Below are 16,805 nucleotides of genomic sequence, written 5' to 3' on the forward strand. Positions count from 1 at the left end.
TCCAAGCCCCCAGCTGACTTCCTGCCCTTTGGGCAGGGGGCTGGACTCGATGATCTCCTGAGGTCCCTTCCAGCCCTGATGTCCATGAAATCTATGAAAACATTCTATTATTGAGCCACGTTGTTGTGTTTTGATTGGACATGTTTAGTCACATGGGATATGGGGGGATGGCCCTTGACAAAACAAAGATAAGTCACAATCAGATGCATCTCACTGTGACTTGCAACAAACATTTCTGGGGTGTCAAAATGAGCATTTACATTTCTATTATTGAACTCAAGTCACTTAACAATTAAATTGAAACAGGACCACAAGCTCTAGTCTACCAATATTCACTTTGAGAAAGGAGGATTTGAGAGGGAAGGGGCGAGATTTTCTTAATAGAGCCATAGTTTTGGTGGGAACACAGAGTAGGGACTGAACTATGAGGAATACAGGGATGGCTAGAGACAAATGCATTGATCACTTGTGCTGGGAAATAGGCTTGGAGAAAAGGGTATGATTCAGAATTGTCATGAAAAAGATGGAGGATTGGACTGGGCCCTTGAAGGGAAACATCTCCAATGCAAGCAGGGAGAGAACAGCAGAACCTTGTAACATAATTTACTTCATGTGAAAGCTAGACTTCATTGATATGTATAATCTCCTGTCATGTGACTTATATCTGCAGAACAGTATATTTATTTACAGGCTTATTATAAAGGCAACCTGTGCTCACCATGTCAGCACTGTTGAAGGATATGGGCATATATAGCTTTTTAGGAAAGAGAGCATTGCCATCTACTGTCCCCACCACATCTTGATAGTGCTACCGCTTGGACAACTGCTTATTTGTCAAAGTTACACCTGCTTACTTCACAGCTAACCTTCCCTGAAAGTCATTCCACTATCTGCTGTCAGTGGATGCACTGGATAGCAGAACAGCTCTGCCACCAGAAGCCATCTATGATTCAAGCATTCAGGGACTAACCCTCTTGAGACCTAAGGATGGAAGAAATCTGATCAAGGAAAGGGGAGCCATCAACACCTGCTGAAAGGACCATTTTGAAGACCTCAATCAAGATTCCGTTGTTGGCAAGAGTGTTCTTAATTCCATCCCACAACACCCAGTCAGAGACAATCTCAGAGTCCCTTGAATCCATGACAAGGTGAGGAAAACCAGGAAGCAGATGAAGGATAACAAAGCATTTGAAGCTGATGGAATTCCTGCTGAAATCTTCAAGCAGGGAGGACAAGAGCTTACATCACAACTCCATGGCCTCATCGTAAGGATCTGGAATGATGAGAAAATCCAGACAACCTCAAGGATGCCATGATCATGACAATCTTCAAGAAAGGAGACACGTCCAACTGTGGAAATTACAGAGGGATCACCTTGCTGTCCACCAGAGGAAAGATCATTGTGAGGCCCCTCCTGAACTATGTCCTTACACTTGCTGAAGAGCTCCTCCTGGAGTCTCAGTGTAGGTTCAGGGCATCAAGAGGGTGTTTATTCTTCCAGATCAATCAAGGCATATACTCAAGAGGAGGGCAGAGAAAGCACTTCAAGGATATCCTCTAAGGAAGGCACCTCAAAAAATTAGACATTGACATCAACTTGTGGGAGACTATCGCCCAGGACTGCCACAACCGGAAGAGTCTGTTGCAAGAATCTCAGTACTTTGAAACCTCATGATGACAACAGGAGATGGAAAAGTGGGAGCTGCAGAAATATGGTAGTGTGGACTAAATCAAGAATCCTGAGCCATCCACCCCACATAGAAACGTGTGCCTAAGTTGCAGTAGAACCTGTTGATCCTGGATGGGCTTTGTCAGCTATCTTCAGACCACAGATAAGGCAATCACAGAAGACAATCATCCCTGACTTTGAAGGATTGCTGAGGATGCTGCTGCTGATATTTATTTACAATTCAGAGGGTCTGGTATTCCTAAATCTTGAAAATATCTGTCTGTATGAAGTTTATTTCTCCCAAATGACTCATCCATCATTTTATGTAACACGGTCAAATACTTTGAAAAGCAACTGAAATTCAATTGTGAGTGATCATCAAACTCTTTGAAAAGTTGTTGTTTGAAGTCAATTTTACATAGGGAGATACAATGAAAACATGAAGTACATTCTTTGTTTTCATGTCAGAATATGTAAAAAAACAAAAACAAAAAACCCCCAAAATGTGTCAAAAAACCCACATTCAGTACCTCAAATCACAGTAACTCTGGTACTTGAACATATTATAATCTAAATACTACTGGTTATTTTCCTAGACATTTTCACTACTGTTTCAGATACCTGATACAATTCACCCGCACCAGCCAAAGACAGAAGTTTTAAGATAACACTGCATACATGTTGGTAGCAATCTCCAATCTGCCAAACAGAAGACAGATTCCATATCTGAAATCTGTAACAGTGAAGATGCTGTGGAAAAGTGAATGCTTTCAAGAGTAGGAACCTCACTATCAGCTCTTCCTGGGCCCCTAAGCATATGGGTAGTGTTAGTTTTATAGAAGCTGACTGGAAGAACAGCGTATCTGCTTCCTCCTCTTTTTGAGCTTTAAGAACATTTACTACATTTTACAGCACAAGAAAATGAAAAGATGAACAGCAGGAGTGGTTTCATGTAATCTTATTTCTGTTTTAATTAACAATAAACAAGGCATTACAAGTTTAGTAACTCTTGTTCTGCAGGCTTGATGCTAAAAACATTTTTATCTCACTTTTGTAAGCAACTGGTATACCCTGTGATCATACACAGAAACCCTACAAAATTCATCTATTTTTGTTTCTCTACTGCCATCTCCTGTCACTTCTAAGGCAACACAGGCCAGGAATGACATTACATTCTTATGGGTGTAAGTGATCAGAAACCAATCTATACCAGGAACAGAAGTTCAGCACACAAAACCAGTATATTTGGGTAACAGAACAGAAGTTCAGCACACACAGACTGGTTTAAAAATGGCAGAACCTGATCTAAGATTTACCCCCTCACTCCCCCCCGCCAAAGGGCAATTGTGTGTTCTGTTTGCTACTGATCTAAACTATGACACTTACAGACTATATTATACAAGAAATCCACAGACCAACATACATATCTGCGCAGAATCAGCAATCACCCTAAACACACCAAAAAAGCTGTGATATACAGCCAAGCCCTCAGATACCACTGAATTTGCCCTGAAGACAACACGTGGGATTGCCACCTCACCAATCGTAAAAAGGCTTTCACTCAACAAGGACACTCCTCCAGACAGAGAGATCGCAGATTTGAAAGAGCCACCCAGATACCACGTGAAGAACTGCTGCAGTACAGAAGAAAACCCCCCACAAATCACACACAGCTGGTTATGACATATCACCCCTCCCTCCAAACCGTACGGAAAATCCTCAAACAATTGCAACCCATACTAGTAAGAGACCCTATCCTTAAAAAGATCTTCCCAGAGCCACCCATCCTAGCCTTCAAACAAGCACTGAACCTCGCTAACCTCATCATCAGAAGCAAACTTCCTCAGACCCAGAACACACCAAAAGGATCCAGCCCATGCCGTGACAAGAAATGCAAAACCTGCCAACACATCACCACCCCCACAATCACTACACCCCACAACAGAGCCATCAGCATTCCTAGATCTTACAGCTGGACCTCCAGAAATGTAATATCTCATCCAATGCACCACATGCCCTGATGGAAAATACGTAGGAGAGACCAAACAACACCTGCGCACCAGAATGAACGCACTCCGGAAATCTATCAAAGACAGGAATACCCAATTACCTGTGGGGGCACATTTCTCGCAAGAAAACCACTCTCCAATCTCTCAGTCCTGATCCTCAAAGGAAACTTAGAAAACACTTCCCAGAGACGAGCCTATGAACTCCACTTCGTCAACCTCCTGGACAGTAAAAATCATGGACTGAATATAGACATTGGATTTATGACACATTATAACCTGCCTGAGAGCTGACTTCCCAGGTACTTCTCCACTATTCATCCCCCTTCTCTCCCCCCCACCCAGCCTGTCTCTCATCTATTGACTCCTTAATCTACATTTTCAACAACTGCCTGTCCTGTATGCAGACCAGCCCAGGCTCTGGCTTCTTTACTTTTCATTCCATCTAGGAAGAGCACACACCAACTGCTGAAACTTCCTTAGCCTGACAAAGGGTTTTTGAACCCGAAAGCTTGCTTAAATATTGTTCTCCGACTATTTAGTTGGTCTAAGAAAAGATATCAGATTCACCCACAGAATCTTGACAGAAAACCACATAACTTAGATCAATTCTGCCTTGACTCTTTAAATGTCTGTACCCAGCCACTGCGTATGCATATGATATTATACTACACATCCCAAGATGATCCCATTTTGAAAAGCAGAGGAAGATACTTTTTACTTAGGCCCCTGCTACAAGTTACATTTATTACTCAGTTAACTGGTGAATCGTGCAAGGAATTTAGACCAACTACACATGCACAGTAAGACCAACTACAAATGCAAAGTAATTATCACACAATTAACTGGTTAATCACTCAATAAATTTAGACCAGCCACATGTGCGAAATAATTTATCACATGATAAAAATGACTATCCAGTTATAAAAGAGCCAACCAGCCATATAGTTAATACTTGAAAATGGGTAACAGCTCTACACCTGGTCTCTATCCAGCTTTAACCCGAACATGTAGAAGGGCCCTCAGACTTTTTCACAACCATACATGCTAAAACAGCTCTCATTCATGAAATAGATCCCACACCTGTCATACTGCTGAAGTGCAAATAAATCCTTTAAGAGATACTTTAGAAACATCATGAAACAAACCTTTATGCATTTTTTTTTTTTTAACTGTAAGAATTAATGATACTTTTGTGTTATTTTCTTGGTGTGGTTTGACCAATCGCTGGTTTGGCATACCTTAGTCTGGAAGCAGCAGTAAAGTTGTGTCAGGTAAGGATGTTTGCGTGCTAATGCCAGAATTCTTTTTTCTGTCATTGTACAGTCCACGTCATCATCTTGGAGGATGACATCTTTCTTCAGGACTTTCACTGCATACACTTCATCTTTACCCTTTAGCTCAGCTAGCATGACCTACAACCAACAGAAATCTCTGGTTAGGTGTACAAGCACATATTATACTACACATAAATAAGCTTAAACACAATGAGAAAATGTATGGAGAGTTGAAAATTATTCAAAGGTTGCAATGATTACTGCACTTATGTAACTATCAAACTGCCTACCATAAACAGCCGAGTACAAGAAGTTTAAAAAAAATTGTACTTTGAGGCACAATATGTACATGCCTTTGTTCAGTTTAGTTAAGGATACATGTGGTAAAATTGTTGTTCATTTAAATACCTTATGACTTGCATTCCGTGTCCTACTGCTAAGATCTAAAATAAGATGGCTGAAGCTGGACAACAGCATGAATTTGGTTCCCTTTTTTGGAAAACGCAACAACAATTTTGTCATGATATATGATCATAGGCACCACTGTGACAGTTTTAAAAGTAACTGATTTCAACTGCTTCTATTAATGGAACAAGTCTTGTTCCCTTGCAAAAGTCTTGTTCCCTTGGTTTTGGTATGACTGGGCTTGGCACAGAGCTACTCTATGGAGGCTGAGTCGTCGGAGGAAAGGAAAACAGAGTTGCTTAAGAACTGAGAGCTCCCAGTGTCTATGCCAAGTCCCCCTTTATTGTGTGACAATGGAGAATGGATCCATGTGGCAGATCACTTGCTTCAGCCCCACTTTTAAATCTCTATGGAATATGGTACTACGAAAAGAAAACTCCCAGTAGATCTGCATAGTTCCAGATACACCCAGTCCCCATCTCCACCTAACCCACATTTTACAGTAGCACAGAAGTAGCCACTTCCATCTCCCTGCCACCTATGAATGACAGTTTTTAAGCATGCATGGTGTTTACAGCTCTTCCACCAGCTTACTCATTGAGAGCCAACCTTTTTGGCAGGCTTGCCACAAATTAACCCTGCACCCTCCCCAGATGCCAATCCTATTCCCTTCCCCTGCCTGATCTGCTGCCAAGCTTTCTGCTTCCTGCTCTATCTACTTCTATGTTGCTTTTCCCACCCCAGGTCTGCTGCATGCCACACACAAGCAAGCCACCTTGCTCTAAATTACATGTCGGAGGGGGACCTGCACTCACTCTCCTGCCTGAGGGCTCTGCACACCTATGAGGGGCAGCATTCAAAGGCAAAGATCTACCCATTTGGAAATAATTCTAGTTCACATATGCCATCATTATTTTACTGCTGATCAAAAGATCAATACTTGCAAGACATTCACTCTGAGAGAGGACAAGCCGGAATAGTCAGTTAATCAGTAATCATCATCATTATTGCTATTCAGTTGTTCTACTTTTCCTCCCTCCGAAGAAATACAATAAAAATGTGACATCTAATCTGTGCACATAGAACTTGGTATATGCAAACATCTGCATTCAGCATTAGCACCACTGCACACACTCAAAGATTAGCATCAGTGCATGGATGGGATGGAAGTTACACATATTCCTTACAAGGAAAATCCATCTGGCCACTAGTTTTTGTATCTATAAATTCTATGAACTGTGAGTTCCAGCGTGCAGCCTATTAAATGTACATGCAGATATTACACTTTGAAAATGTGTGGGCTGGTGTTTGTATACACAAAGTTGTGTTTGTACAAGAATAGAATCAATGATTTGAAAATAACTGGGATGTATTTAATATCACTTTTGGAAAGGGCAACAGACTTGTTCAGGTTCCTTCCTCCATTATCCTTCCCCAGGCCGCATTTGGACCCCAACATGTGGGTGATTATACCGTCGCCCTCTTTCTGCAGTTTTCTTTTCCTTTTGAATTTTCCTACTGTGCTTCTGTCTTAATCATGAATTACTCCAAAGCACCTTTGACTTCTCCCTCACTGTGGGGAAGAGAGGCCAGATGCAGGCCAACCCTTGTTCTACCAACTCCTAGGTCAGGGCCCTATATAGCTGTATCAGACCAGCAGGCCTTACTCAAAATGCCTTCAGAATGCATTATATCTTGTCCCTTTCATGACATATAAACCACCAGAATTTTGAGTATTCATGCAATGGTGATTCAATGCAGGCAGAACACAAATAGGCTAAATACAGGCATTCAAGAAGCCAGCAGCAGAAGCACTTTAACCTTTGAGCATGGTACAGCTCAGGCCAGGTACAGAAGTTACTGGAGGAGGTACTAGAAGTTACTATGGCCAGGTATAGAAGTTACTGGAGGAGGCTTATTGTGCGGTGGGTGCACAGAAAGCCCTCTGAAGCCATAACCGAACAGATGGTCAGGGCACATAGAGTGCTGTAAAAATGATGGATCCTACTCTAAGATAACCCTGGATAGATGTGGTCAGACTTCAGCAATGTAGGCTAGAGCACCATAACAAACATCTGTACCACATCCCTCATGACTCACAACAGGTTGCATCCACCGACATCTCATTGAGCATTGCAGCATCCTACTCACCCCTCAGCATGGGACAGCAGTCTAGCTAGTCAGAGTGCATCAACTCTGCCCACTCACTGGACTAGTCTAGCCCCAAGGCTGTCAGTGACCTGAGGCAGTAAAGCCCTTGTTTCCAAACCTCCCCGCACACTTTTTCCCTCTGGCCAACTATGACCCCACTGTCTGGTATTTTCATGCAGCATGTGGATTCCATCCACTCTCTAGGCATTTGTAAATTTTCAGCTTTCAATTAGGTGCTGTGCTGTTTGCTGGATATCACATTCCCATACGGGTTCATCTTGTACAGTGTTGTTTTGAAGTGTCTGTATCCAGATCTCAGTCTACTCAGCTTCCCTCACGTTTCTCTGTTAAGGTCGTGCCCGATGCAGGACTCGTTTGGTGTTGGTATAAAATGCTGTAGGAATAGATTTCAGCTTGGATTATTCTAAATGTTCATTTCATTTCCATTCACCTCACCCCTTATCTAAATAAAGTGCAGCATACAAGGCCACAGTACCCAGCATGCCAGGTTCTCCATGGGCCCAGAAAACTGGCAGCAAGGGAACAGTTAGGGACTGTCTCCTTATGTCACTTGGTCTAATGCCCTAGAGTAAAAGTGATACATCTATGTGTTCTGCCTGATTGTATTGCTTGATGTAAGTCTCTGTGCACTGTTAAGTAGAGTGTCAAGCTTTTTAGTGTGATAACTTCTGGACCGTACAGGAGCAGAGCAAGTGTGATGGTTCTGAGCACTTCAAAATTGTCACCCCACGTTGTGCTGACTAAATATCTTAAGGCAGATATCCATGCAGAGTCTTTACTGCTGACCTTCTGAATGTGAGGTTTACAGGCGAAGGAACAGTCTAATAAGACTCCTTGGGGTATGCTCATGGGGAAGGATATAGTTGCCTACTCTGAAATTCAGCTTGCTCTTGACTCAACAATAGTCCTTGGGGAAGACAGACGATACTGATTTACTGATGCTTTTCACTTACCTTGTGGTTCTCAAACAACACCCCCAACACACGCATTCCCCCCACCCCACCACCACCTTCATGGCACTGGCCTGCAACAAAGGTACGGCACCAGGCTCAGTCCCCTCTACTGTTCTTGGGGACTTGTCAGTTTGCATTATATTGAGTGGGGCCATACATCTGGATAATGGACAACTGACAGCCCCATCCCACAAGGTCATGTTGCTTTCTTGAGAGAGGCCATCATGTTTATCCAGATCCACCTCACTCAAACCCAAACAGACCCTGATTTACACTGAAAGTTTTCAAGCCCCACAGCCACAATGTAACCAACAGGCAAAGCTATGCATTTTCACAAGTGATCCTCTGGGCCCCATTTGGCAGAGCAGCTATGAATGAGCACCACTGCAGTTAAGGGAATTCTCCCTAGCAACCCCCCCCAACACACACACACACACACACACACACACTCCCTCCCTCCTTCCCTCTCCTCCTGGAGAACCAGAGAAGGCTCATCCCTCTGGGATCAGACACTTGGGTTTCCCAGGGATCCCAGCTCGCACAGCAAGGAGATGGAAAACTCAGGTTTTCTCAGCTGGGAGGTAGAATGTGGGCATTCTTTGCTATGGGCAGTGCTGGGTCATGAGAAGCTGTGCAGCTTCTGGCCCCATGTAGGGGAAAGGGGATTCACCAGAGGTCCCTTGTTGTCTCCCTTGTCTGCAAGCTCCACATGTGTGCATGGGAGGCCCAGTCATAAAGACCAAGCTGCTGGATCCAGGATGTGTGCCTGGACACCCGCAGAATGCTGGAGACATGTGTAGATGGCACCAGTGACATGAGGACCAAAGGGGACTCTCAGTGTGGGGTTTTAGAATGGGCAAGTTGGCAGCCGCTTGCACCTGCAGTGCTGCAGCACTTGAACGAGCTGCCCACGGCCACGAATGCGCTGTGAAGGTCCAAGAATGAGGTCTGTGGATGGCCATCTGCTGTCTAAGGTAGGCCACCCACACTGCTATGGAGCTGAGAGAGTCACAGAGCCATAAGGGGTTTATGCATGGGGTCATAAACTGCTTGAATCTAGCTATGACATGCCTAAGTAGGCATCAGTGCCACCTCCTGTGGACAGACTACTGCCCTCCTGGGCATCATGGAGAGCCCACCCTCCATCATGGAAAGCTCCAGTCCAGGGACTCCTTCCTGGGATGACATGCCTGAGAGTCCCATGGGTTGTGGGGGACGATGACACTGGATGGCAGCTGTGGGGGAACACCCCACAGCATGTATTGATTGGGAGATACTGGGGGTGGAGGAGCCCCAGAATGGGAGATCTTGTGGATGGGAGCTGCTGACCCATGGTCAAAGGAGCCAGAAAAGCGTCCAGTGGGGCTCACTCTGGGGAGCAGTACTAGGGAAGGGGAGAGGGGGAACGAGGCTGCCCAAGCCTTGATTCTAGGACTAGCATTGACTTCACCCACCTTCCAGAGGCAACTCACTCTCCCTGGTTGCTGGCAATCGCCGGTGTAGGCACAGGGCCCCAAAAAGGTTCCAGGCCAGTTCCCGAGGTGGGTGGGAGCACTCAGAATGGTGAGAGGAGTCCCGTGAGCCCCACGAGCCCATCAGACCAGGCCACTGCAGGTCCTGGCCCCACTGCAGGGGAAAGGACCAGCCTCTGTGGAGATAGGCAGCCTCCTGGGCTCATGTCAAAGTTCCAGAGTGGGCAACATTGCACAGTTTCTCTTTATTATGCACAAGCAAAGTTTGGCAACTGCAGCATTTAATTAAACTAAGAGGTGGCAGTTTTGCACATGACATTCCCCCTGCTGCCCTAGGGTTTCATGTTTTAAGGTGAGCCCCCTGCATCTGCCCCCCCTCCCCCCCTTCAACACCATAACTGCCCAGTGCAGCCAGGGTCTTTCCTCAGTCTCTGTGTTAACTGAGCAGAAATTTCTAAGTTCCAGACTGGTCATCATTGCACAGTTTTAGTTTAATAAAAATATTAAAAGTCTGGCAGTTTTAACATTTGGTTAAAATAAGACACATCCCTTCCTTGCGCCGCATTCCCCTGCACTCCGGTGTGTGCCCCATGGGGTTGGCAAGAGAGAGGGGAAGGGGCATGGCTTGGGTTGAGGGCAGTAATGCCAGAGAAGCCCAGGGCTGGAGACCCAGGCCTGGTGCCAGGTCATGGGCACTTGAAGCCCTCTGGCCCTACTCATCTGAGGAGGGCTCCTGGTCAATTTGGGTGAGGAGCTACTCAGCCAGGGCTTTGCAGGTCTGCAGGGCCAAGGCCACCAATATCAGCAGGTGCAGAATATAGGCATCCTGGGGTCATGCACACACACCCTCACAACCCAGGTGTCTGGGACACTCACACATGCACACACACCCAGAACCCAGGTGTTCTACACACACATACACAGCGGGCCTAGGGTGTGCTGGGTGGGCAAACACGGGACGGCTGATGACTCATGGCCATGGTAAGTCCCTGCCACACCAGGTTCAGGTGGACAGCTGTGATGCCCCTGCCAGTCAATCAGGGTGGATCAACCATTCAACTCCACTTGGGAGTCTTTGGCAGCTGGCAGAGCCCATGGGGGTATGCTGGGAGGTGTACGAGCCACGACCCCCCACCTGCTTCACTTGGGTTATACAGATGGACTCTGAGTCCCCACCCCCACCAGGTAAAGAAGTTACTGGAGGAGGCTCATTGGCCTGCATTCAAATCATTTGGAGTTTGCAAGCCTAGAAGCTGGAAAAATAACAACAATTTAATTTTACAAAGTAAGCATATTTGAAGTGGGAATCATCTGGAGAGAGAAACTCAAAATTCCAGACCATCATGTGCATACTTCTGCTCTCTATTAAAATCCACTCATTGTAGCAATCTCAGTTTCAAGCAGTGTCTATACTCACTACTAAATGAAATTTCAACAGGGAAACCTTGAAATCTGGTTCAAAACTCTTATCCCTAGTTATTATAATGATTTAGTACATCTGAGTAACTGGGTAATCAGCAGGGAAAATATTCATGATAATGACTGTTTTGAAAGCAGACTATCCCTACAGGTAAGACAGGAAGGAAACCCCTGTGGTGGAAGCACTTTACAAAATAGGAATATCAGTACTGTGCACTTAGAAACAGCAAAGTCAAAAATAATCACAGTAAAATCAGAAACAGCCCCCTACCTTGCCAAAGCTGCCCTTCCCTAATACTTTAATGAAGTTGAACTCTTCAAGGCCTATTCGTTTTGTCTGGGCTTGTTTGAGCTCCCCGTTTTCACCGTTCTCCCCAGGTTTAAGCTGGTTGTCCGTTGATGTTGCTGCTGTTGCCCTGTGTTCTTCTCCTCGATTGTCAAACGACAATGCTTTCCTAATGTTGTTTTCAAGCTCTTTGATTTCTGCGGGAAGGTGGAAACAAAAGAATGACTTCTCTATAAACCAGAGCAGCATCTAATAGCTCTCTGCATCAGTGTTGGGGTAGGGCTCTCTCTCTTAGATCCCCCTCCCATTTTCCTTCCTTATCACCCTAAGAGGCCACTCCTTATGCTAAGCCTTCATTCTATATTTATATAAATACAAGTCTGAGAAACTAAAAAGTGGACTAATTGATTTTCTTGAAAACAAGTTCAATATCAAGAGACTTCTGTTTCATATCACAGAGATTTTAATTTTTCCCCAATATGGTTAGAAAATTTCAAAGCAATAAATCAAGGTCAAAATACTTGACAGAAAAGGAGTGGGGGGTGGGAGTCTGTGTGTGTGTCCCACACATGTATAATAAAAGCAGTCAGCCCTGTGGGTAACTTTACTTAAAGAAACCTTTTTTCTTTAGGTCCTCATTCATCAGTGTGCATATTAAACTGTGCAGAAACAGATATCCTAAAAATAATATGATTTCTAAAATGAATTTAGAAATACCATTCTGGCTCTATCCTCAGGAATTTATGCTCCCCTTTGGTGCATAAAGGGGTGGAGTTTCTCATTTCACCAAAGACTACACAGTTTTCTATGTGGCTCTCTGTAAACACCAGAAACTGGGTTCAGTGGTCCTGGAGGTCCCTTCCAGGCTTTACATGAATCAGTAAAGTTTGTAGGATGTCACCTAATCTACAAATACTAATAAATAGGCTTGGAAGGAAACTATGTTTAGAAATTCCATAAATATCCCAAGATAACTTAATCAGATGCAGGTTTTATTTTTATGGGCACACAAAAAGAAAGTACTTTTAAGACCATGTCATTAGAGCGTGGCCACCATTAAAAGTTTATTAACCATTTTTGAACCAGTGGAACTATACTGATATAAATGAAATGAGAAGTAGGTCCCTTCAGAGGTTTCTGGAAAACACAACAGTTCACAAATTTCTGATCAGAAAGTGACTCCTTGTTTAATATAAACAGGGTTATCCAGAGGGGTTGCAAGTTTATTGCAACAGATTTATTCTTCCATATAAAGACCAAATAATACTAAAGCAATGTGGTTAGTAAGGAAATAAAAAAAAGGCATCTAACCCTGATCACACGGAGAGGTGGGTGCTGACTTTGACCTGTCTTCTTCTGACGGGGTGGTTCCAGGAACGGGCGGTTGAGACTCTGCACCAGCAATTAGCTAAAGAACATTTCCACAAAAAAGCATTCAGTTGTAAGATCATCTAACAGAGAATGAAGAAGCAGGGACTTCAAATAATGTAAGAAGGAACAAAAGAAACTGAACACTCTTCACCCTTGCTAAATTACCACCTCGTTGGCTATGTTAAAAGTTAGATCTCAAAATATAAAATACAAGATTTAATTTTAAGTAGGAATAGAAATGCTTATTAAATAGAGAGAAAGACATCTGCGTGATGTTCTATTTCAGTAACACATGAAAATATAATTTAAAGCAAATGACTCAATAAAAGTTTTCACCATAAGGGTCCAATCATGTCATGCCTTGACTCTTCAATGGCAGTTGTCAGTTAAGCCAACAGGAGGGATGGCTGCCAGGACCTGAGTGGTACCTTTCTGCTCTAATAAGTGACAGCAGCACAGAGACTGGCACTGAAATCTTGGGGCATGCCTATTGTGCCTCAGGGCAGAGGGCTGCATGCAAGCCTCAGCCTCCTGCAGGTGCCCCAAACTGAGAAATGTACCAGTGAGGCTATTCTGGAGCATCCCTCTCTGCAGCTGCTCTCCAGAAGCCTCAAGTAGCCTCCCCAGTGTATTTCTATGTTTTGAGTGCGAGAGTAAGAGTGGGTGGGCAGGCAGTGCCCCTGCAAGCATCCTGGCCTGGGCACCTTGCTTCTACCATCTAGAGATATAACCTTAATGATGCCCTCACATACTGCAGGGGAAACTCAAAGCTGAACTGCAGTATACAACCCACAAAGCATCCTGCAGTTCACAATTAAAACATGCTGATTTTTAAGCATGAAGCTTTTTAAACCTCTGCATTTTCTGTTGATCAGCTTTAAAATTCTTTTTTTTTAAAAAAAAAAAAAGCACAGTGACTTTATTTTCCCAAGATTCATAGTTCAACTTAATTTGTTTTTAATTTTCCATACCTATTTTTTGTTGTTGTTTTAAGCATTATATGATACAATCCAAGTGCATATTTAACCACGATAAAATGACTAGGTAATAAAACCAAGGAACTATTTTTCATGTTTTACAAGCTCAAAGAAAAAACAAATCATGCCAGAGGTGAAAGCAGATTACCTATTTGCATGGTGGTGGCAGAAAATAAGAGGACAAATTCTGAGCAGACATATTCAAACTTTAAATAACGCCATTTACATCACTGCCCATAATGATTGGCACGAAAAGGAATAGATTAGTTTCTAGCAAATGGATTTAGACATATCAGCTTGCAGTCAATATTTTCTTTTTTAATAAAAGACTGTTGTTACCCCACATTGTCTATTTATCATAATTGCAGCAGTATCATGCAGTAATGTCGAGTGTCTGGTAATCAATGATCCCATGCCAGTTTTGAGTCAGATAAGGATATTTATGTATTTACATGTTTCAATGAAGGACTTCAGGAGTAACTGGCTTTCTGTCAAGTCCAATATTTCATGCCAGTCAGAAACAAAACCCAACTTGACATTTTAAAGTGGTCATCAGGTTTTCAGACCTGTATCATGTCAAAACAGATTCCCCAAAGACATTTAGCAGGGATGATGGACACTTAAATTTCAAAAGGCAAATCCTTTTAGTTCAAATCCTCATCCACAAAAGTAGTCTTATTGACTTTATTAAGATTCTTATAGAAGTCAAGTAAATAGGATAGAACCCCAATTTTTAATCCTGAAGGAGCTTCATTAGTTATGTGACACCTTTTAAGTGAGGCTCTATCTTTGGTTACCTTTTTCCTTCTTTGGCCACTATTAGTGATCTTATCTGGAGTGACTCCAAGATCTGCAAGAACTTTAGCTATTCCTCTAGCATCCACTCCGCAGTTTGGTGCCACATTTGTTTCACAGCGTCGATGTACATTCATTTTGCAAACTGCAATGAAACAGGTGGTGGAAAAAAGTTTATTACAGCAAATTAAATGGTACCTTAATAAACATCAATTTTATTTTATATAAATCAGATCTTCTAGGATTCAACATTTCTTTTCAAATACAATTCAATTTCTATGGAAAAGGTTTAGCTCAATTAACTACAGCCCTTGACATGCTGACATAAAATGATGAGTCTGCTTCATTATTTTAAAAAATAAGCTACTATATTTAGCTGAAAGCTGAAAATAACGGTAGCAAAAGGCACTATCCACATTACTCCTGCCGTAATCATTTACCTTACTGGTGCTGTGCATAATTTGAGTAACACATTTAAGTGACTGGGTTGAATTCTACATAGTTAAACTCACATTAAACTATATTTTGTAAACCATTTACTGTCACTGGAGTTTCTCAGCCTTTATACAGGTATGAAAGAGTTGAATTTAACCAGCTCTTTTTTCTAGTTACACACAGGAATTTTACTTGCTAATTTTATTTCAGTAAAACCAAGAAAGATGCTAATAGAAGAGGGGTGTTTGAATATTTTGCCTAGGGTCTTACCTATTGCTTATGGGATACGCTTTTTCATAGTAGTCAGGGAATTGTATTACTCATCACAGGCATGCTCCTGTTCTTAATTAAATCAATGGGAGAATGGGGCAGGCCCTAGAAGTGGGACAAGATAGTTCTTGAAGAACCTTTAACTCCTATAAATCTTGCACTGGGTGCCTATATGTCAGCAGCGAGGCTATTCCGATGCACTGTAATTATCACGCTCCGGCAGCCTCCAGCATCTTGTGTATCAGCGTTCCCACACTTAAAAATGGAGGCAGAGATGCTTTATCTAAAGCTCATTGAAAGAGCTTTAGATAAAGTATCCCCAACACCATTTTTAAGTGTGGGGATGCTGATACATGAGATGCTCTGGGCACTATGAGTGGCTCCTGGAGCAGCTCTAATTAAAGCATCCCCTCCCCACAACTCCTGAAGCATGTGTATAAACACCCGTTAGTTTCAAACCAGGGAAACATTTAAAATTTGACTGAATTGAGAGCCTAATTCTATTCTCTTGGACTTCAATGAGAAAAGGTTTAGGTTATGTTAGTGGCTTCCAAACTTTTTTGAATTGCAGACCCCTAAAACATTTTGAATGGATGTGCAGACCGCTTTGAATTTTAAGTGTGGGTATTCACATACTTTTGTTTGATCATAGTAATCTTTTAGGGACCCCCTAGACAGTCTGTGGACCCCCAGGGTCCACAGGCCACAGGTTGAAAACCTCTGCATAATGCAATTATTTCTAACAGACTGCTTCGAGTAGAGTCTCTTCATACGCTTTACTTCACTCCAGGTCCAGCCACATCATTCAGCCCCCAGTGCGATCTAGGACCACCACCCTGCATTCTAAATTCAGAGCCCATGGCACTTGCTCTGAGAGGTCTAGGACTGTGCAGCATGTTGTGGCCACTTTAGCCAGTACAGGACACAAGCTGCTTGTAGTGCCAACTCTGTCCAGTCCAGGGTGGGCACTTCAGGCAGCATGGGTCCTGGAGCAGGTGCTGCACGTGGCACAGTACTGGACTGGCTGGATGAAGCACCGTGAGCTCCTAATACAGCACACAGATCAGGGAGCTGTGGGATTGATCTGGCCCATAGACTGGTCCCGGCCCACACATTAGACTGTCATAGGACAATTCAGTTTTTCCCTACTGATGATTTGTTGGTGTGATACTGGCTTGTCCAACACGTGGCCCGTGGGCCCCTATGTGGACTGCCAAGCCGTTTTCTGAGACCCAAGGCGCTGCAACAGGAAATGAAAATAAACACTGTTTACTTTCGTTCCCACCCCTTGTCCTTCC

At 43.3% G+C, this 16,805-nt stretch overlaps 1 protein-coding gene and 1 long non-coding RNA gene across 2 annotated transcripts in view; one reads left to right on the top strand and one right to left on the bottom strand.

Annotated features, from left to right (window-relative positions):
* Positions 1 to 16,805, bottom strand: part of PRKCE (protein kinase C epsilon) — a 521,754-nt gene that overhangs the window by 178,421 nt on the left and 326,528 nt on the right. The window contains exons 7-10 of the mRNA XM_019549367.1: positions 14,805 to 14,947; positions 12,971 to 13,067; positions 11,645 to 11,856; positions 4,917 to 5,090 (exon numbers count right to left, since the gene is read on the bottom strand). Coding sequence (XP_019404912.1) covers positions 4,917 to 5,090; positions 11,645 to 11,856; positions 12,971 to 13,067; positions 14,805 to 14,947 — 626 coding nt within the window. The remainder of the gene's footprint in view (positions 1 to 4,916; positions 5,091 to 11,644; positions 11,857 to 12,970; positions 13,068 to 14,804; positions 14,948 to 16,805) is intronic.
* Positions 16,635 to 16,805, top strand: part of LOC109319647 — a 940-nt gene continuing 769 nt past the window's right edge. Inside the window, exon 1 of the long non-coding RNA XR_002103574.1 lies at positions 16,635 to 16,665. This is a non-coding gene — a long non-coding RNA (uncharacterized LOC109319647). The remainder of the gene's footprint in view (positions 16,666 to 16,805) is intronic.

Source organism: Crocodylus porosus, unplaced genomic scaffold (genome assembly GCF_001723895.1).
Source record: "Crocodylus porosus isolate Cpor-Errol unplaced genomic scaffold, CroPor_comp1, whole genome shotgun sequence".
In the NCBI taxonomy this organism is placed as follows: domain Eukaryota; kingdom Metazoa; phylum Chordata; order Crocodylia; family Crocodylidae; genus Crocodylus; species Crocodylus porosus.